At 35.0% G+C, this 22,751-nt stretch overlaps 2 protein-coding genes across 2 annotated transcripts in view; one reads left to right on the top strand and one right to left on the bottom strand.

Moving 5' to 3' along the window:
* LOC105256798 (TSC22 domain family protein 1) overlaps positions 1-6,051 on the bottom strand; it is a 74,081-nt gene extending 68,030 nt beyond the window's left edge. The window contains exon 1 of the mRNA XM_011267034.3: positions 5,152-6,051. Within this exon, the coding sequence (XP_011265336.1) occupies positions 5,152-5,226 (75 nt within the window). The 5' untranslated portion in view covers positions 5,227-6,051. The remainder of the gene's footprint in view (positions 1-5,151) is intronic.
* Positions 1-22,751, top strand: part of LOC105256801 (L-lactate dehydrogenase) — a 165,143-nt gene that overhangs the window by 74,644 nt on the left and 67,748 nt on the right. The window lies entirely within an intron of this gene.

Below are 22,751 nucleotides of genomic sequence, written 5' to 3'. Positions count from 1 at the left end.
ATTAAAACAAATATATTCTACGATTTAAGATTTAATTTTCTTGAATGGAAAAGAAACAATATGTTAGATAAAAAATAACATTTTTAAATCGAAGATTATAATTTTTTAAAAGTAGAATTAGATAATTATATATTCTTGAGGTGATAATTATAATATTAAAATAAGACTATATTGTTGAAATAATATTGCTGAAATTTAAAATTATTAAATTCTTTTAAGAAGATTATAAATTGTTGCGTATATACGAAACAATAAACGCGTTTGTTTAAGTATATATAAGTTTTGATTTAACACTTATTTTTTTCTGTGTGGAAGCGTATCCCTTGCGGTTTTCTTCTTTATTTTTGTCCAAAATAATTTGCACAGGAAGCTTTCAGGTTCTTTCATTTTTGAGGCATAAAATCCGAACACGATTATTTTAATGTGAGGTCGATTTTCTTTGCAATTTATTGCGACCATTTTAATGAGATGCGATACGCATAATTGAACGCGTACTCGCGTAGCTCCGACCGCCATTAGATAAGCAGATGATTCGTGCATTCGCCCCTTGTGATCGGCTGCGAGAAACGGTTGATACGCTTGGCTTCTCGGCTCTCGCCGATTTCTCGTTTCTCAATTCGATGCAAAAGTCACCCCGTCGGCATACATATGTACATATTTCACGACACTCGTGCAGAAATCCGGTTCTTACGGTAGTCGAATCGAATGACGGGAGTAGGTAAACCGACAGCAACGAGTTTTGCGGGCGCACAAGTGCATCGATTACGTGTGCTCTAATAAATAATTTATGAAAGTTAGTCTCGCACGACAAAAGCGTCAAGTTATACGATATTCTTACATTAAAACATTTTTCTACTTTCCCTTTTACATAATTCATATCGATACAATAATCCTTTCATGTCAATCTCGCATCAATTCTCTCGACAATTTCTAATAATTGCTAAATTATAAGTCGCGCATTGTTACTTCCGCACTTGCCATACATGTGCATTTGACGTTTGAACGCGAGCCAATTAATTTCGACCGCGGGATGCTACCTTTTCTCCGCAGCCAACCATCAATGAAATCGGCTCGAATTATAAATGTCGCCATAATTTCTCAACCCTCTAGTCCGTCTAGACGTGAAAAATAATGCCGGGGTAATATCGGTAACAGCTGGTCCATGCGCCTCTTCTCGTCGTTAAGTCCGACGCGCCCTCGGAAACCTTGGTCGCGATGGACGATAGCCCGCCGCTCCTGTACGGTCTGCACGCACATGCGAGGCCTGCAGGTGCACGCGCATATACATAGGCAGATAACGACGTTCTTGAACGCAGATCGCGACGTAGATTTATCTGACGCGAAGGCCGCTGACGCTGTTCCCTCGCGCCACCAGCTCCTCCCCTTTGATAATCGTGAAAGGCCTCTTTCTCCCACCCTATCTGAATTCCGAATGTGCCGAGACACGGAGGTAAAGAGGATAGAAAAAGGAAGAGGGACGGAAAAAAAAGATCTAAGTGTAACCGTGAAAGAATGGGGTGAGGGGCATTAAAAAGCGATCTTTCGAATCAGAATCTATACATATGTGTGTATGTTTTAATAACATATAAATTTTAACCTCTTGGCTCACTAATATTTATTATATCAAATGCCATAATTTAAAAAAAATTTCTTTTATTTTACGTAAATATTTTTATTTTCTTCTATCTCGTTTTTTGCTTCTTAAATATCATAATCAAGATTGTTCGCTCATATGTGTGCATGTAATTTTAGAAAAAAAAAATAATAAAATTTTATCAATCTTAAAAAGTAGGAAAAATTTAAGACATTTTGCTGAGCTCGATATTTGCATCAGATTTTCCACACTCTTCACATCCTCGGGCATCGTCATAGATATATATTCATGTATGTACACTTCTCAAGTGTTTGTACAGGCGGCAGAGAGGTAATCGAAGACACACGATACGCCACAATTTTCTTCAGGAAGAGCGGATAGATTACGTGGCGAGTAACCGGTTGAAGCAATCGTCTAACTGTTTAAGGCATAGCGTTGATGGATCTGGTCAAATATGCTGACCTCTGACAACGCATCTGTCGTTAATTCATTTAGCGATAAATTAATAACCATATCCTTTAACTTTAAATTTAATAGCATCAGCAGGATTCCACGAACATGCTTATTATAAATTATTACGTCACCCTGAAGAAAAGTAGTTACACCAAAGAATTTTCATACATCGTGCTCTGCTTTATTAAAATCTTTCACACGATTACATGTGTGCACGCAAGATCGCATTGATATTAAAATAATTTATAATCGATATATATCATTAGAGGGAGACATTTATGTTAGATTCCCAACTTGGTATTCCACAAACTTTTAATAAAGTAATCATGGTCATCCATCTTCCCTCAGTAACGCGAATTTTTTAATTAAAAATAATAATTATAAAATATCAAAGTATCTCCAACAGCATGGATTAATCGCAACTATTGAAAATCGACACATTTATTTCCGCTGACGCTGTACAGCGTGATTTCGAGGGGCTCGCACTTTTCAAATGAAGAATTAATGTCCGCGCGGGGGAAGAGGAAGCGGGAATAAATTTCCCTTTACATGGCAAAATAATTCTCGCAAAACGCGCTCGCCGCTATATTCCATAATTTAATGGCCATAATTTACCGACAGTTGTATATTTCTCGTGCCTAGGCAAAATATTATACGTACGCCTCGTGCTTGTTGGCCGCCTCGCCGATATAAATGCTCGCGGATGGACGGTCTTGATCGCGGCGCGATCATATAAGCAGGTAGATCAGTTTAGCCGGTGAAAATTGCTTCGATGCGATCTAAAGGTAGTCATCACACACACATACGCACGCACACAAGCCGTCTCGCTTTCGCGAACGCATAGGACAATACCAAAAGCAGCGTATTACCATGCACGGAATGCCTCGCCGTGTATAAGTATATCTTGCGAATAATGTCTTAATCTTTGGGAGCATTATTCTGCTGTACGAAGATACGAAAGGCCATTGTCTCGAGAATGTGACTGCCTCTTATTAATATGCCGGATATAATATACTGTACTATAATATTGATAATAAAATGGACGTGTGCATGAATAGTGTATGGTTAGCACTAAACTATGCTCGTTTAAATTATTAAGCATTGTCCGGTGCCGTTAACTTCACTCATTTCCTACGATGCGATAAATTATCAACAGTTCTTGCAAATCTAATGACAGCATGGGAAGCATTTCGCGTGGGCTGGATGAGTTATCCGTTAAACCAATAGTTGTTATTCACCATATCTTTAAATCATTATCGAGCTGTTCTGTCTATTAAATTGCCGACTGCATTTCCTTATAAATACGCAAAAAAATTATGAGATTTTTTACCGGAAACAATCATGCCGAAATGCTTCGTGTGTTAAATAATTCCCCTTGTGTTATAAATATATTAGCTTCCGATTGAAAAATTTATTTCACACGTGAATGCAATATATTGTTAATTTTTTGTAAATATTTAAATATTTCAAAAAATGATCGCAGTATATATTCTTGTAATATTATCAAGAATTATATTATCAAATTATATGTTCAAATTTCAAGCAATTTGAAAATATAATTTGACAATAATAATATAATTTTATTAATATATAATATTTATATTATAATGTTAAATTGTCATATTATAGTTATATATTATAGTATATATATAATGTTATATTATATCATAATTATAATTATACTATAATTATATTCTAATTATATTATAATTACAATTATAATTACATTATAATGTAATTATTAATATATAATGTAAATATAATATAATTTATCTGATGATATAATTTCATCAATTATTTCCTATCTGCATATTACAAAGACGCAGTCGCGAGAGAGAATCGACGATGGAAACAAATGTCAAGTAGCATTATCCATTTTCCCATTCGTCAGCCGAAAGCGATAATTACGTAGCAGCGGCGTTCCGACCGTTAGAATGACGTTGTTTCACGCGGGTAACGATCCTCGAGATCTCATTTACAGTACAAATTAGTCGTAGGCCGGTCCTCCGTCCTTAATGGCCGGTCGGCACGCAAAGAAGTTAAGTTTAATGAAGACCGCGCGTTATCCGTGACGAACCATGCGCGCGTTCCGTTCGCAAGCGACCAGTGTGCGAATGTGTGCGTTTGCATGCGTGTGTGTTTGCGCTCGCGCGCGCATCGCTCTCTCAGCGCATGGCGGCTGAATGCGACTTAAACGAAGATTTATGCCGCGACGCGTAAATATAAACAACAATAAGCAATCCCCGGCGCATTGTCCCGCGCGATGGTGGACGCGTGAGAGTCGACCAATGGCCAACTAATAATAAGCCCACCGTCTCGTTTCTCGCGTGTGCTGGGTGCACGTGTGCGATATCTCGGCGACCCCGGCTTCGCGAACCACCGCGTCCCCCGAGACTAATCGACCGAAGGAGGGTGCGGCGGGGAAAGGGGAAGGCGAGGGAGAGAGGGTGTAACGAGCGACCGATTCCATCCCCGGTTTCATCCCGGTCCCACCAAGAAACAAGGTCGTTTTTTGCGTCTCGTCAGCGAAAATTTGTCTGTCGCTGCCTTCTTAATACAAGCTGGCTGTCATCCGCGGTGATCCATCCCGGACTACTTTTGAGTAGACGAACTTGTTTCTTGGATGCAACTTGTATGACACACCGCTCTCGGCAGAGAAGCGGTAAACGATAGACCGATATTGAAATATTTGGGGTAATTACATATATTATTTTTTTCTACCTATGAATTGTTTTGTGTAGAGATTGATTAAATCAAAATTTAATTAACCTTTATCCATTGAAACCGCTTCATGACTATATAAGAAAGACAATAGAATTACAGTATTTCGAAACGATGATAAAAAACGAAAAATATATACTTCCACATATATTTCATATTAAACACGATAAACAAATAAATGTAAATCTAAAGACAAAGAGAACGAGCAGTTTCTCGATTTGTTGCTCATTTACGCAATAAGAATCATAAAATTTAATTATGAGCGAAATGTCACTCGAATAATTTCCGTAGGAATTATGCAATTAATTTTCACGGTGGATGGCTCTTGAAGAGCGCAAAAAACTTGAAATTTCCGCTTTCGCGGGACAGCATGTAATACTTACGCTTACGTCCTCCATGCTGCAATTTCCGGCGTACATTAATTCCTGATTGGCACAATTTTCCATGGGCGAAAACATAGACAAAGAAGAAACGCACACTAAACGCGTACTGTCACTCGCGCTCCGCGCTCGTCCTTAACGCGGTATTCCTCTTCGGATAAGTCGCACGTCCACCAATCGACTCGATGACAACAACACCGGCTTCTCTCTTCCACGGAGAAATCATCACTCGAGGAAACCGGTCAATCTCGCTGGAGACCACATCGGCTGATTATAATAATTTAATAAACTTCGCTATGATCAGCGTCGTTTCCCTTGGAGCTTCATTGACTCACCAATGATACTCGCCGAGAGTCACACTATCTCGTCGCACGTTATCTCGATGCATATGCAGCATATAGGAAGGGGAGGAAACACGTATACATTCACCGCAAGATCGCCGGCAGGATCGCAGCCACCGCGACACGGCGTCGGCCGCGGCAGCCAGGGTGGTCCGCGAAGCGTGACATCCTTCGTATCGGTCGTCGAAGTCTCCGGGCGCCTTCGAAGCGGAAGATGACAGTCCCAGTCGGAATATTACTTGCCCTTGGGTCGGATCTTCGCTCTTTCGTCGATCTTAATCATCCACGGTTGATCGATGACTTTGCGATTACGAGATGTTTTGCGAATATCGCGAAACGCGCATTCGACTCTGCGAAAAGTCGCCACCCTCCCTGGCGATGATGATAGATGACTCGGCCTCGTTATCGGAAACTTATCGTCTAGGAAAAAAGGTGGGGATCACACCAGCCCCCGGAGGTGTTCGGGGACCGTCACGGATGCCGTCGGAGAACCGATGATATGGGCGATCGCGCCGAGAGAAAAAGAGACAGAGAGCCAAGCGCTCGCCGGCTCGGACTGAAACTCACTGAGTCGGCTCTTCTGGTGCCCGGCAGGTCTGCTGCCGCGCCGCATCGTGGTGAGGGATCACGAGGCAGACGGAGAGGGAGGAAAACAGAGTGGGAGGGAGAGAGAAGGAGAAAAAGCGAAAACGATGTGGTAGAGCGAGACGAGGGTGAAGAGGGGTTGGGGCCCTACCATCGCGGCCCCCTCCAATCGACTCACCGGGTGCCCAGGGCTTCGACCATTATCTCTTAGGCAGTTCTGTCTTGCGCGAGGGAAATACGTGGGGCAAGGGCATCGGGGAGGGATTGGAGGGCTTTATTATATTTACGAGGCGTTATCGAAGCAATCCAACAATATTGATTCCGCGCCGCGAAGCGATCGACCATCTCAAAGAACGCCCAGCCACGGACCCCCGCTCGGCTACGTTTATACGCTACCGGAGGGCTTACGGCGCCCTTATTCTTTCCACTCGTGCGTTCTCTCGACTCCGAGACTTTTTATTTCGTTCGCCTTTCGCTTTAATGCCCGCCGAATGCGATCGAATCGCCGCACGTTTTCCCCCGCGTGAATTACGCGGCGATCGTGGGCTCTCCGTTGCTGCCGTTGCTTCTGTTGTTCCGCTGTTGGAGAAATACCTATTAAGATGGGTGGGATGCTTCATAAATTCGACTAGTGATTTCGATCAGGATACGGCCAACTTAGGGACGATACCGCAGAATAATGCATTAATTTCATTATGATTCTTACTTAGTATATTATCTTGCAAAAAAAAAAGAAAAAAAAGAAAAAAAGGTTTGCTTATTTTTTAAAAATTTATGCAAGTGAAATATAATACATGTAAATTAAAAAATTAATTGTTTTCTCATGGTAAAAATATGAAAATTTTATTATTAAAATCTTATTATTAACGCAATTGTGTTAAAATGCGCTAACGTATTTATTAAAAAAATATATACTACTCTAAATTTAAAAAATATATATAATGCTCTAAATTTTGAAAAACGGGTTATTTAAAATTTAATGCGTTTAAAAAAAGATTTTAAATATCTAAATCTTCTCATTTTTTCATAATTTTTTCCTTTACCGAGTTTTTTGCACGAATTACTTTAATAATTATATAAATATATAAAAGTATTATTTTATAAATATGTATTTATACGAAAAAGATAGATATTCTCTTTCTCTCTCGCGAATCTCTTAATAATTTTATTTTTATCGTTGCTTCTCAAGACTCGATTTTTTATGACAATGCTCAAGTCTCAAATTCTACTTTGGTCATGTAACGCTACGCATATATATTATCTCATTAAAAAGAAACCCATTTTTCGATTCGAACGAACCGCCTCGTGTCATCGTAAACATTACGAAACAGTTTCGTCCATGTTTTCGCACAGTTACAATCACGAGGTGTTACATCTTATTTTTACGATAACCATAAAAGATTGCTTCAACTATTTATCACATTATACATCTGAGCTGTGTGTGCACAATCGCTACAATATTTGTCAAATTGAATTTGCATTATTCATCAAGCGTTAGAAAATAGTGTTTAGTATAAAATTGTCATCAAAGAAATGATTCAAAAATTAACAACAGTTGCTAATAAAATAATTAATATCAATATAATTAAAAGAAATATAATTTAATAAAGTAATTAATCATATAATAACAATATAAAAATGCGTAAAGAAGAAAATTAGAATTATGTATAAATAGATGCCTATAAAATTGCTCTTTTTCTTGTACGCTATTATTTTTACTCGTCACTTTATATCCTTAATATGATCTTTGCACATTAACTTCCTCACGAGTTGCTTGTAAAATTACATTTCGCGCTCCGACGACACGAGGACAAATGATATCATCAGTATTGCCACACTGTAGCTGGAATAACGTATCAAGATCGTAAGAAGCATAATGCTCGTCGGCACTAATCTTCTAAAGGAGAACTGTCCTGATTACCTTTTACACGGCTATTTGCGTGGTGGTAGTTGGATCATGTTAGCGACAGAATCTTGCCGTTGTCGCGCGCACGGATGTGTAGGTGGGATGGTCGCATAACAGCTGATCGCCCTCGCTGATCGGAACGCTAACAACGGCAGTGCAGGAAGCTGCGGACATTTCTACGGTGTCGTCCATTTGTATGAGTCTCGGAATTTCATCCGTATTCGATTTAAGCGCAAAGATAACGAAGCAACTTCTCTGTCTTTTCGTCTTTCCCTCGGTTTCTTTCTTTTTCTCTTTCTATCTCTCTCTCTCTCTCTTCTTGACTTTCCGTCCCAACGTATTCGCACAGCAAAGTCTTCGAATCATGGAATATATACGCGCGCTTATGGCGAAGCTAGATAGAAAACTCAACAAGAGATGCACATCAGGCAACAGCGTGATCAGAGAGAACAGGCAGAGCGCGTGAAGATTATAAGACATGTTTTAGGAAGATACGGTCCATAAATTTCGATTGTACCGCGTGAGAGCGAAAGTAGCGGTTGTTAATCACGCGTATTTATCTACATTCTTGCGATAATCATGCGTTTTGTACAGCAATGTTTACACAATATTGCACTTGACGAACCTTAAAACAGTCGTAATATTCGACAATAATTTTAGATAATAGATGTTAAGTTAAGGTTCAATTGTAGTTTAAATCTCTCCTGTTCGTTTAATCTTCCATATATCATATGTGCACAGAAAAAAAATAAGTACGTAAAAATAAGTATCAAATGAAAACTTATATATACTTAAACTAACGCGTTTATTGTTTCGTATATACGCAACAATTGATAATCTTCTTAGAAGGATTCAATAATTTTAAATTTCAACAATATTATAGTCTTATTTTAATATTGTAATTGTCACCTCAAGAATATATAATTATTTAATTCTACTTTAAGAAAATTATCTTAAAGTAAAGAAAATAATCTTTGATTTAAAAATGTTATTTTCTATCCAACATTATTTCTTTTCCATTCAAGAAAATTAAATCTTAAATCATAAGAATATATTTTTCTACTTTAAGAAAATTATCTTAAAGTAAAGAAAATAATCTTTGATTTAAAAATGTTATTTTCTATCCAACATTATTTCTTTTCCATTCAAGAAAATTAAATCTTAAATCATAAGAATATATTTTTCTACTTTAAGAAAATTATCTTAAAGTAAAGAAAATAATCTTTGATTTAAAAATGTTATTTTCTATCCAACATTATTTCTTTTCCATTCAAGAAAATTAAATCTTAAATCATAAGAATATATTTTTCTACTTTAAGAAAATTATCTTAAAGTAAAGAAAATAATCTTTGATTTAAAAGTGTTATTTCTATCTAACATTGTTTCTTTTCCATTCAAGAAAATTAAATCTTAAATCGTAAGAATATATTTTTCTTGATCGAACTATATAAAATGGCTTCATTCAAGTAAGCAATTACATTTTTCTTTAATTAACGCAATATAATCGCATTTCAAGATTTCCATGTTAAAACTAAAAATATTTTCAAAACAAAAACGTCCTTTTTTTCTGTGTAGAGTCTCGAACATCAAGTATTTTTCTTTCTCTTCTCTTTTTTTCCTCTTCTCTTTATCGAGCAACGTACAAGAGTACCAGAGTAATTTAAAGCTGTTGGATCCTTCGAGTTGAATTCAAACATACAGTTATAACGTTCAGTGCGCGCATGAATGGAGTGTAATGCACCTAAAGTATGTCCTTCTTGTGGCGAGGCCAGCTCTCTCGCTTGGTTCCACGAGATGCAATTTGCGTTTGGCGCGGAGAAGAGAGGCTCGAAATCGCGCGAGCGCCCTTCGCTTACGCCATTGATAGTCCAAGTGTAGTCCAAGAATATAGACGGAAATAAAAGAGAGCTTTCCCTCTCCTTCTCTTCCGTCCTCTCTAATCTTCGTGAAAGCGTACCGTGTACCTACGAAGAGGTGGCAGAGGGGGAGAGACTTGATGAACTTGCCTCGTGAATCACTTCGCTTATAAAAATCGGCGCCCGATGCGTGAGAGAGATAATACCGGGGGAGGAGTGGTAACAACAGGTTTGCCCGTGTACGCACGTACACGAGCCCCTCGCGGGAGTGAGAGAAAGGGCGAGCTACGCGACTCCAACGCGCTGAATCGCGAGAGAAACGTTGCGGAGATGCACGCTCCGGCGATGTCCGGAGCGCATCGCGTATGTGCATTTACGTGTCCGATATATGCGCAAAACGGTACGCACACATACGTACGTGGGTCTGCGCACAATACTCAGACCTGGCGCACGCAACCTACTACAACCGCATTGCTCGGTAATGTTCGAGTTCCGCAGGTTGCGCCGGCGTGATGCGAGGGTGGCATTTAATCTACGTTGTGTTACGTTTATTGCGTATACATGCGTGTATGCGCTCTCATGGCTGCGTTGCATTACGCGGCGCGTGACGGATACGAGAGAAAAAATGAGGAGGAGGGAGAAAGAGGTATGCTTATGCGCGTTATATATTTACACCGTTGCTCGAAAATATGGGGAGGCTCGCGATGATTCATGAGAAAAACCGTTTTGCTTACCTTGTACCTTTCTCGCGAATATCATTGAGCAGGTGCAACAGTTCTCGCACGTAACGTGAGATTAGTGCGCGATTTATACGTTTTGTTGTTTTGCGTTTCCTTGTAATTGCGATTAGGTGAGGTAATTTTATTATTTAATACGGACGCTAAAGCTGGTTCGTAATCATCGAGTTATATAATTCTCAGACAGTATAATTGATACAGTCAAGTACTGTAGATAATCAAAATATTTAAAAATAAAAGATTTCATCTTTAAAAATAATCATTAAAAATAAAAGAAATATATTTTATCTTTAAAAATAATCTTTAAAAAAAATAAAACATTTTATATTTTAATTTAATATAAATTATATGAAGAAGCATGTTATAATTTGTTTATTATAATAATGCTGCTTTTTATTAATTTTCTTATTATTTTATAGCGTTTTATTTCTTCAGCGCTCGTATTAAATAATAATCATTAAGTTACAATAGATCTTTACTTTTTCTCTGATTATTCTTCAATGTTACAAATTTCTCGAACATGGAGTACGGTTACATAATTCATGTTGGCACACGCTTAAATTCATTTTGCGCATAAATTAATGGTCGAAATAATCAGTTAGGATCAGTTGTTAATTAACATGCAAATCCCACACATGGCGTTTTATCGATTCGCATTCAATTAGTTGAATGAATACTTTGGTACAGCTTAAGTTTATGTAATAATAAGTTTACGGTAATAGAATTTGATGCCAAAGCGATGAACTGTAATCAATTATGTGACCGCAATTGTGAAACGTGTCTATTGTTCGAGATCTCTTCATTTCGCAATGATCTTGTTTCTATGCAATTTCTTTTCTCGTAGCTGAGGAAATAACTCTCTCTTGAATAGAGAATAATTCGAGCACTATGGTTTGTTTATTGCGAAAGATGAGTTGCAACATTTTATATAAATAGATGTCTTCCTAGAATGATTCTTTCTCGATGAAAGAACGTTTGTAACATAGATTGCATGCTTCAAATATATATTGTATATTTTATAATTATTCAGCTAAAAGCATAAATAGTCTAATATTAGACTTATGTCAATTCTGAGAAAGAAAACTTCTTCTGATAAAACCTAAAAGTCTATTGAAAATATTAAAATATATATTTAATTCTCATGTAAATAAATATCAAATATTTCAAACAAAAATATTTTTTATTCAATATATTCTTTTTTAATAATTTTAATAATTTACTAATAATTTACTAATAATTTACTAATAATAAAATAATAAGGAAGTAAACTTTCAGATTTTATCAAGTATCTTTTACACGAATGATAATTTGAATATTTTTTATTAAATATATTCTTTCTAAATCTTAATGTCATAAAAATTTATTAACAATATAATAATAAGGAAGCAAACCCTCCAAGTTTTATCAAGTATCTTTTACATGAATGATGATAACTAAACACAGTATTTTTGAATAGGTAGGAAAGAGTGTGAACATTTTACGAGAGTAACTTTAAATTATCGTATCATCTCTATAATCGGAATTTTTGCCAGCACTTTTCTCATGTAATTTCAGTGGCTATAATAAAAAATCAGGATGCGGAAGGGAATGGCTGCTAGTTAGCCGTATCGGTGCCTCTCTAACATCGCCTCTATAAAATATATCCTAAGGCGTTATATACTCGCACACCGTTGCTACATAATGGGCGTGCCTGCGGTGCGAAGTCGCCGGACATGTTTAATAACCGTGAAAAACATTATATCTTTGTTGTCACAACGAATCGTTAGTACGCACCACACGAAAAGCAAACGTCATGCGTCAACTGACACCTAACTGGTACCATCATTAATGCCTACGACAGAATATCTGTCACAGTCGCCACATGAAGAAATTTATCTCGCTTCTTCTTATATTTCCAAAGCATGAAATGATGCTCTTTGATGCACAGACAGCTTTGAGATCATAAAATAAAATAGAGTTCGAAAAAAAGAATGATTCTAGAAATACACATGTCATATTTTAATGACATTTTGACATGCTTTAACAAAAAGAAAAATAATTCTGAATTATTTGATTCATATTTCCCGAATTAAAATAGTTTTTGTATACAAGAGAATGAAAATTATAATATATAAGGCAAACATTTAAGAATAAAAAAATTACTTTATTCAATTAAAATAAACCTTTTTCTTTTTATTACAATATCTGTGTGCGTGCGTGTGTGTATAGATACTCACTTAGCAAATTAATTTTATATATAAAAAATACTAAAATAAAAAAATATAATATTTCTTAAAAATATAATTCTTAAAATGTGTGAAATAAAAATATACTATTATACGAATCAACAAAGTTAAAAATAATTCTCAGTTTTAGCTTTTGCATATAAAATCCAATTATTTTGCGTACACAAACTAGTAAACAATTTTTTCATAGATCATTTTTAATAATATTGTAATCAATTTTGATTATTCATATCATCATAAATGTCTAATAATTCGTGTTTTTTAATAATCAAGTAAGAAATAAATTCTTTTCATAAATTTTTCACTTTTATACATAATTAATGTCTAGTACTAAAATTTAGAAAAGAAATTTAGAAAAAAAACTGTATTTGATCAATTTGACTTTTGAGAGACTCAATTATAAAAGTAGCAAGATTAAATTCTTGATTTAATATGATCAAAATATTTGAAAACTATTTTACATCATTATATCCTTTTAAACGAGGACATAAACTTGGATTGTAAAATCCAAAAACATGAGTAATCAACATGTTCCATATATTTCCTTTTATCGATATTTTGACTGATTCTCAAGCATATCTCAGAACGATAACATTATGCTAGTAGCATTCACCTGACGTGTCAGCTTGATATCTTTACGTCTCACGCTATCTCATTTTTGCTTATCCTCTTGCTTCTATGATAGCTTCGGATGTCTTATGCCATTCTATCCTATCTAGCCGGAGCCAAAGATACAAAGACCAAGCAAACACTGGCACAAAAATATCGCAATACAGTTGCATAGATAATGTTAGCAACAATCTTAATTGTTATGCAATCGTAAGAGATGCCTTTCCTTTTATATCGATACAAAACGGATTGCGGCACGTATTGCGATAATTAAACGGACTTTAGGAGTCCCAAATGGCCAGTCGATTTCATAATGTATACGTTATTAGATGTATCGGAATGTCGTAGGTGTCGATCGACCGAGCGAGCAAAGCATGAACGTAGTTATTATAGGCATATCGACACACATGCGGCGAATGGGAGCTAGATATTAAACGCGCAATCTGATAGATCTATGACAATGTTTATTTATGTCGATGTTGCGTTCATTTCATTATCGGCCGCACGTTTTCCCGATCTCGTATTCGCAAACGCATTAGAAGCCCGATTAGCGTCATAACCGGCAATTGAGACGTCGTGCGAAATTAACAACGACAAAGGCAACAGGCAATCGCGATCGATCGTCGATGGCGGGATCTTACGAATCAATCCCTAGGGATTCGAGCAGCGCAAGAGTCATGTAAATTCATGAGGAAACTCACGGTTAGGGCGATACCGCAACAAAGTACATACCATCGAGCGGGTCGATCGTCCCGCGATGATTAATCGCGCTTGCGACGATAATTATAACATATGTGCGAATGATTACTACCTTAAGTAACCATACATTACTCCTTATCCCGCAATAAGTCATTGCTGGCCGGTAATGGTCGCAATACTTTATCGTCGACGCTATATTCCCTCCTCGCCAAAGACGCGTGGTCGAAGGTCCCGACTTCGGGTCCGATACCGAGACCACTGGCTTTAATTAGTCTGCCGTGATTTGCGCGAATGTAAAAAGAGCGAAGAGAAGGAAGAGGAGGAGTCCACTTGGAAAAGCGCGTTCAGATTCTTCCACGTCGATTTTATTTGCGCACACAAGAAAAGGTGTGCGTGGTGATGCGGCTCTTTGCTTATGTTAGCACCGAGAGTATTCATCGGGGGACGTTTATGCTCGCAAAGTGTTTAATTGCGAGATATATCGCGGCTATAAATGGGAGAATAATCAACGAGAAATCGCGGCGGAACGTTTGCTAGTAAATTATTATCGTCTACGGATACAAGTTACGGTTTTTGTAGGTTTTGTACAAGATAGGCACGAATAGGAACAACAGAGAAAGGGAGGAAACGAGACACAAAAGCTGAGAAGAAGAAGCGTATCCATTTAGACTAGAGTCCCTTAGATCCTTAGAGCTCTCCTTAGATGTGTATTAGGTTACTGGGTTAGTTTTTAGCGTATTCCTGGATCTCGTTTCTTGTTGCGTCCACGCGATTAAAATTGTACACACCTGTCGTGGAAAATAATTTAAGTTGCGACTATGCAACTTATAAATATTGTTAGTTTCTTTTTGAATTTTCAAATATTCCATTTAAAAACATAAGATGTCGGAAAATAAGATGCGATAAATTTAATACATTAATATAATTTTTTTTATACCGAAAAATGATTACTTTTACGCACAATTTTAAAGCGTGATATGAATAAAAACTTTATTTTTTTTACAAAGAGATTCTATATTTATTATTTTTTTTTAGTTTAAGATGATAGAAACTGTAACTGTTTTTCAAATACGCGAAGCAATAAGCTTTTTTTGCTAGCCTTGCAGTTAATATTGCAACATGTTAGTTTCTAATTATGATTTTATAATCGCAAGTGATCGCAGCAAAATTATATGGCGGTAATATAACGATGAAAGCATCGTACATTTCAATCATAAGATACGATATGTTTGCTAAATATACTGTTCGGAGAAGCCAAGACGAGAGTCACAAGGCACGCATGTTTCTTTTTTCTAATATAATTTGATAACGTTGTATATAGAGTTTGTTATCATCTGATAACAAAGATTAAAGGAACCGATAGATCAAACAAATAATTCGCTGTATTACTAGCAATATGATATTATCTCGAGATAACAAAGGTGTTAATGGAAAATGATAAATAATAAATCTTATGAAGTCGCGCGCGCAGAAGGGTTTATTACATCAATTGAATATTGATTCGAATTAATCGCTGACTCTATCATACTTTATTTCACTTTCATCGTCATCGATAATTCTGCAGAATTCCGCGAAGTAAACGTAAGAACGTCAAAGCGGCGAAACGCGTTATTCCTGCTAATGATTTGCTCCAGATCTAGGAAACCTACCGCGAAGAATCGCAACAGTGTCGTATCTAGTGTAATCAAATATTAAAAACAGACATTTGAATGATGGATTATTTTAATATAATTTATTTTGTTATTATTTATTAATTTATTTATTTTAATATAATATTTGAAATATATATACAATTAGATTCTCGGTAATGTATATGCGTTATAACTTATTAAAATATAAAAAACTAAAATCTTCATATTTTTAATCATTCACATTTTTTTTTCAAATATTTTATCATGAAAATTAAAATTGTATATGTAGTATAAATTACAGCTGTTTTAATAGCGAACGATTAATTTGAACAAAGCAAATTTGATAGAAAATTACTGCCATCATGTTTGACATTAATGGAAATATTTATCCTTTTAATAAGAATTTCCATTTTTTGTTCTTATCTCGTATGTTTTATTTATTTAAGTAATATAGCAAGATACTACAAACTTTTTGAAATAAAACATTTTATTTCGAGTGGACTTATTTAAAAAGCACGAAGAGCAGCAAGGCAAACGGATAACCGCTCAACACTTTCTCCGAGCATGCCACGAACCGATGTACGGCACTGAGTCGAATACATCGAAGAATCTTGGGGTGATAAAGAGGGAACGAGAGAGGGACTCTCGGCGAGCATGAAAGTCACGCGACCGCGGCACCGGGGCCTCTTTTTGCCGATTCCGGCTGCACGAGAAGAGGTTTACTCGATCGTATGTACCGTAGAAACGTAGAGGTGGGCAGACAGGGGGACATCAGGTGATAGGTCAGGTGGAAGAAGCAGACCACGAGAGAGAAAGAGAGAGAGAGACTGAGAATGGGCATCGAGAGTGGCGGAATAGGATTCGAAACACTGAATTTACACGTGTATTTGCTAGTGGCGCACTAACGCGCATGCACGACATGGGGCATTTATGGTAATTCGCGAGCAGGGTGGCCTCTTTCATTCCTTTCTTACGCCATCCTCGGTTACGGAGAGCTATGTCTCTTGCCGTGGATTTTTTTATTGCTTTTCGCGTTCGCTGTCATGTTCTCATATTCTCCCTTTCTGCACTTTTGCGATATCGGAGATAACATTACTCGTGTCAGCAAGTTGTCACTTTCAAATGATCTTTTTATCGTTGACAAGAGTGGAAAAAACATGAGGGAGAGCGAGCTTTGAATAATATTTTTTAATAATAGCATAGAACGCGAGATTAACTCTTCCTTTTGAAAAATAATTATAAAAAGAAATGAAAATGAAATTTAAAAAGAATAACTTTCTTAGTTCTTGGTGACAAACATATTAAAAATGACTACATCTACCGCGGTTTCTTTATAAGTCATCAGATTCCTTATAAATCATTTTCTAGAAGATAATCGAAAGTAAAAAAATAATATATTACTTCTTTAATTAAGTCGAAATTTTTATAATTATTATATCATAATAATTATACTCATAATTATTATAATCTTACAAGTGCATTCTCTTATATGTATAATATTATGTTTGATGTATCCCTATCACTGTTCGCGGCAAATATAATCACACGGTTTAAAGAAGACATCGAGTCTACTTGATAACAAAAAAAGATTTTCTCGCATGATTATCTTACACAGTAGCAAACTCCTTACGATTTAATCGCGTCGTTAATAATAACTCATGTCGCACTCTCCTTTGCGAATGAAGAGCCGCTAATTATTGAAGGCAAGTATCGCGATGTGTAATTGCGATGGCCGCATACGTCCTTGTAAAATAATTGCGGGGATGTCGAATACACGTGTCGTCCATCTCTCAACTCGCGTCTATTCGTTCTCTCGTACTGCATAAAATGATAGCATTATTCGCGGATCTCGATATCGACCACGCACATCTTCCTCTAGATTTTATACACATAGTCGGCTAATGTATAGCGAAGCGTCGACCGGTTCTATGCAAAAAAAGATCCTGGCTTCTAGCATAATTATTACCGGTCTGGTGCGATTGCGCTGATGGAAGAGAGAAGCGATTTAATGGTCAGTGTCGTGTAATGAGATTAGTTGTATGTCACACCGCGGCTCAGTTCTCAGGTAATGTCATTACACGTTTTAATAAAACATATCGCGATGTGCAATGATATCACTCAACGCAGGCATCTTTATTAGTCGTCTTAACTACTTTCGATTTTCCTTAGCATATTTGTATATCATATCTTTCAGGATGTAAAATAACGAAAAATACGCCTAATAAATAATTAATCCCATCAATCAATAAATTTGCTGTAGAGACATTTGTGAGACTTGTTGTAGAGTCTATTAATATAACAATATAAAATAATAACTCTAATCGATACATTTTATAAGTGCTCATTTATATGGATTTATGTTTATATAAGTTATTTAAAAAAGTTATTTTTTAAATAGCTTATATACATAAATGAATTTATTTTTTCAATCGAGCCACTCACATATTGTTGTACAGACGTCATCATATTATGAATTCATGAATGCCATATATCTTAAGGTATCAAGTCAGTCTAAAGGAATTTCCGTTTTACACACGCCTTGATACAAGAATGAAATGATCTTGAAAGCTTACAATCAGTTTTTGTGCAAGGTGGGACGCGATTGAAGAATTCATTGATTATGTAGTTATATAATTTCGTACGTTAAATGTAAGAAATGTATTTGCCGATGCATAAAAATTATATAAAACTAATATATATAATTAAACATGATATAGTTATATAACATTTTTATGCATCAGCAATTACATTCTTTTTTTAATTTTGGAGTTTATTAAATATATATAACATAATATATAACGTAAAAGAAGAATAACAAACAATTATAACATTGTTTTCAAATTATACGTGTGTTGCATATGTATAAATAATTATCTTAAATAAATTTCTATATAAAATATTATAAATATAAAAATTTTATTTTTATATAATTTAAATAATTGTATAAATATTTTAAACACGATATGTTCAAATATCTTATATATTTATATACAAACACACATTATAATTATTTTCAATATTCTATTACATATACATATATATTTATATATATATCGTAATAAACTCCATGAGTTTTGAGTCTTACATTTAATAATTTCTAATCCAAAATAAAATCTATCATATTTTGTATGTATTATAAGAATATAAACAAATTACACTAACAAAGTAATTAATTTTTATAAATAATAAATAAATTATAAATTATTACTTACCCTATAGTTGCTCCGTCAGAATCCGATGCTTTCCGAGCCTCCTTCTTCTCTTCTTTTATTCATCCTTGTGTTGTAGCATTTACACAATATACACTTACGAAAACATAGTTAACGTTTTCACACGATACTTTATACGACACTTCCCGATAAAATGTATACTTTATTATTTTATGACGTAAGAACAACTGTAACTGTTCAAAATTGCGCACATATAAATATGATTTTCCGTTAATTAAATATTCAGTGATATCCGTATTATTTCGTTCTCTCGATACGACGATTATAAGCATAAATTGTATTTAAATTGATGGTAAGTTTAAAGCACGATGTAAGATTCGTTCTATTCGAATCTAATAATAAACATATACAAAGAAATAATTATTAATGAATATCGGAGTAAAACAGTATATTTATATCTACCAATACGATTATGAGTCATAAAAATTGTTTAATCGCGTGAATCTAATTGCAAAAGTTATGAGAAATAATGTCGCATTTCGGAAAATAATTCTACGATATGCGGAGAGGGGCAGCGTTACCACCTCTTCCCTCGAGTCTCGCGACGCAAATGACAAGGCCACGGCATGTCAACAATAGCGCTCGGCGCGTCACGGGAAGGGAAGGTCAGATATTACGCGGCAGTCGATGTGTGAACACGAAATATTTAACACACTACAAAATAGCTTTATGTGGAATATTCTATTCTTTCAAAAAAGAAAAATATAATTACATTAATTATTCATCAATAATTAATGTATTATATATAATGTCGACAATTCGTTATTTTAATTACTCGATTTTGCGATTCGTATATTACTACGCATTTTTAATATATTATTGCAAATAAATAATTAAAAATCTAAATTAAAAAGATACACAAAACACAAAGTATACTTGAGTCTCTCTTTTCGAGCATATTAATAAATAATTATCGCGTTCGAAATAATAATATAATTTGTAACCTTCCGTAACTTATATAACTTCTTATGACTTCTCTCCGATTTGTCGCATTATTTTTTGAAATGTGATTCTTTTATTATACAGTTAACGATTATAATTATCAATTTGTACGATTGATTAACTTTCGCGATGATCGATATTGAAAGCAATGTTTTATATTATGTTATGTGTTAAATATTATTTATTATTTTTTAATTGAGAGCCACGTAAAGTATCGTGCGATCGTCGTATTCGAGTGATTAGTGCACGCGCGATCATAATTAACTTTTCGCGAGTGAGTGTAAGTGCGACGAAGCAACAATGGATAAATAAGAGGGGAAGGAGAAGGAGGTCAAGGAAGCATTGGGCGATACATGATGCTGTATGGTAAGTAATTTAGAATTTAATTTACTTTTAAAAATAATTGCTCGTTCATTTTCGCGATAGTAATTTATTTTACATTATTGTGTGTGTATATTTCAGTGTGTATATTTTGTGTCTGTATATTGTGTGTGTATATATTTCAGAAATATGAAATGTTTTATTCTAGAATGCAGAAAATGTTTAATAAAATATTAAAAATATTAAATAAAATAAAATATAAATAAAATAAATTATAAATATTTATAATAATTATATAATAATTATTTATAATAATTATATATATATTATAATAATTTAATTATTTATAATAATTATATATAATATAATTGAAATTTTTCAAAATAAGTTCAAAATAAGTCTGCAATATAGTATATGCATACAATAATGTCAAATAGATTACTATCGCACTATACTTTCGGCTTTCATATGCGATTGTTTTTAACTCGCTACTCGATTCTTCTTATCGGTAATCTGTGAACGGAGATGCCGTATGTACACGCGAGTCGCGTCATACGATGACGGTCATTCACGTGAACCGTTCGTCATTGCCTCGCGCGCCCACGCGATCACGTGACAAGCAGTGCGTACGCATGTAGTAGTCGCGATCTATCCCACTCCCCATCCTTTGCGTTCAATCACTCATTCATAAATGAAAAATGGCTCGACATATTATAAGTTATCATTTAATTGAGCAATAATTAAAATCGAAAGACGGATTTGCAAAGTTCGTGATTGCGTATTCCTTCGGATATTCGTGGATGCGATAAGTAAAATTTCTTTCTCTTATTTTGAATGAAAAGATATTTAAATTATCATATGTGAGATTAAAATCTTTGTTATTAAAGTCTTTTTTTTAAGCTAACTTATTAATTCAGAGCTAAGTAAATTAATATGGGAAATAAATCCTAAAGAATCATTTCAATAAAAACACTTATGCGCATTAATTAATGAAATAATTTTCATTGTAATTGAACATTTTAAAATTAATTGAGATTTTTTCGAATCATTTTGATTTATCAAAAGAACTCTATGCTAAAAATCCATGCTACTTATTTTATTTTCGAAAATCTATTTTTGTGAGATTAATTTTGCTGCAAAATCCCACACATATATATATGTATCATTAAGAGTAGACAAATTTAGAGTCATAATTATAGCATGGAAAAAATGATCGTGTTTAAAGAGTAATAAAACGATATATAAATTCACGTCTTTTCTGCTTGAGTTCCGCCGCAAATTATTACAAATTTCTCTATTTTTCAATTTGTTTCCTTAAAAAAAAAAAGTATGTTAAATCTTCTCCTCTCCTTCGCTTTATTTTTATTCGATCACTGTAATATGTGATGCTCAACGCAATGGCTCACATAGGTATTTATCTGGACAGGTTGAACGGTACAGGTGGGTAACTTATCTATCCAATGTAATGACTCTATCTCGAGCTGAACGTTCTTCTTGACGATCTTGCCACAAAGAACCGGTGGTACTACGGTAATAGCCCGTGACTATATGGTTGACCGCGACTATCATGTGCTCAGGAAGGGATCAAGAGACCCGACCCTTCTCTGCCATGTATTATTTCGCACGTACGGCCAACGTTAAGACGATATATACTACGCGACTGCTCTCTCTCGTGCACGTTGCGGCTTTCAATGAATTGCCTGCGCCTTCTGATTTGCTAGAAGTAAATATCTCAGCATTCGTTCATACTTCGTTATCCTTGCGGTGTCGTTCAATGCCCACTTTAGCAAAATAACGTCATATTACGTTTTACTAAGACACTTAAATTTTTATTAATAAAGATGATTTTTATTAATATTAACGATAAGAAAAATCATCATTCATACTTGTTTTTTAATAAACAAATATTAACAATTTTTTTATTAGTAATATTTTTATTTATAATATTTAATTAATAACATTTCATTATTGTTTGTAAATAATATTTAAATTTAATTTATTAAATAATATTTTTCATGACATTTTTTGGAATTTTACGCGAAATATTCTAGATTGAGCAATAAAGTTGTATTGTCATGATAATCGTGATAATCTAGTTACTCGTGACAGGCTTCCCTTGCATTGCGGTAATTAGTGGCGGTGACGAGTTAATTGGACTCGTTTTCGTCGCGTGACGAGTCTCGGAACAGGAGAGATTCCTGCAAACTGTCCACAAAGGAAAAAAAAGTCATTAAACACGCTAACACGAGTATTTAAGGCTTTCTAGAGTTCGTTGTACACTCAATGATATCAGGATGCTGCTCAAGTGTGCGTATAGGATTATTAAAGATGCGGAACGCGCAATGCGCAAGGACTATCAACGTATGATTTGTAACGAAGAGACCATTGAATGTACAATAATAAAATTATATTGCATACGTTCTACCGATCGCGTCCTTTTTTTTTACGCGTCGCATAAAAGCGCGAATGTGCGCGATGTAGGATGCGGAAAATTACGCTGCTTCCAAAGTACGGAATCTGC

The sequence above is a fragment of the Camponotus floridanus genome, unplaced genomic scaffold (assembly GCF_003227725.1).
Source record: "Camponotus floridanus strain SB8 unplaced genomic scaffold, Cflo_v7.5 scaffold50, whole genome shotgun sequence".
Classification (NCBI taxonomy): Eukaryota; Metazoa; Arthropoda; class Insecta; order Hymenoptera; family Formicidae; genus Camponotus; species Camponotus floridanus.
The sequence above is the reverse complement of the archived record's forward strand: the minus strand, read 5'-3'. Positions and strand labels throughout refer to the sequence as shown.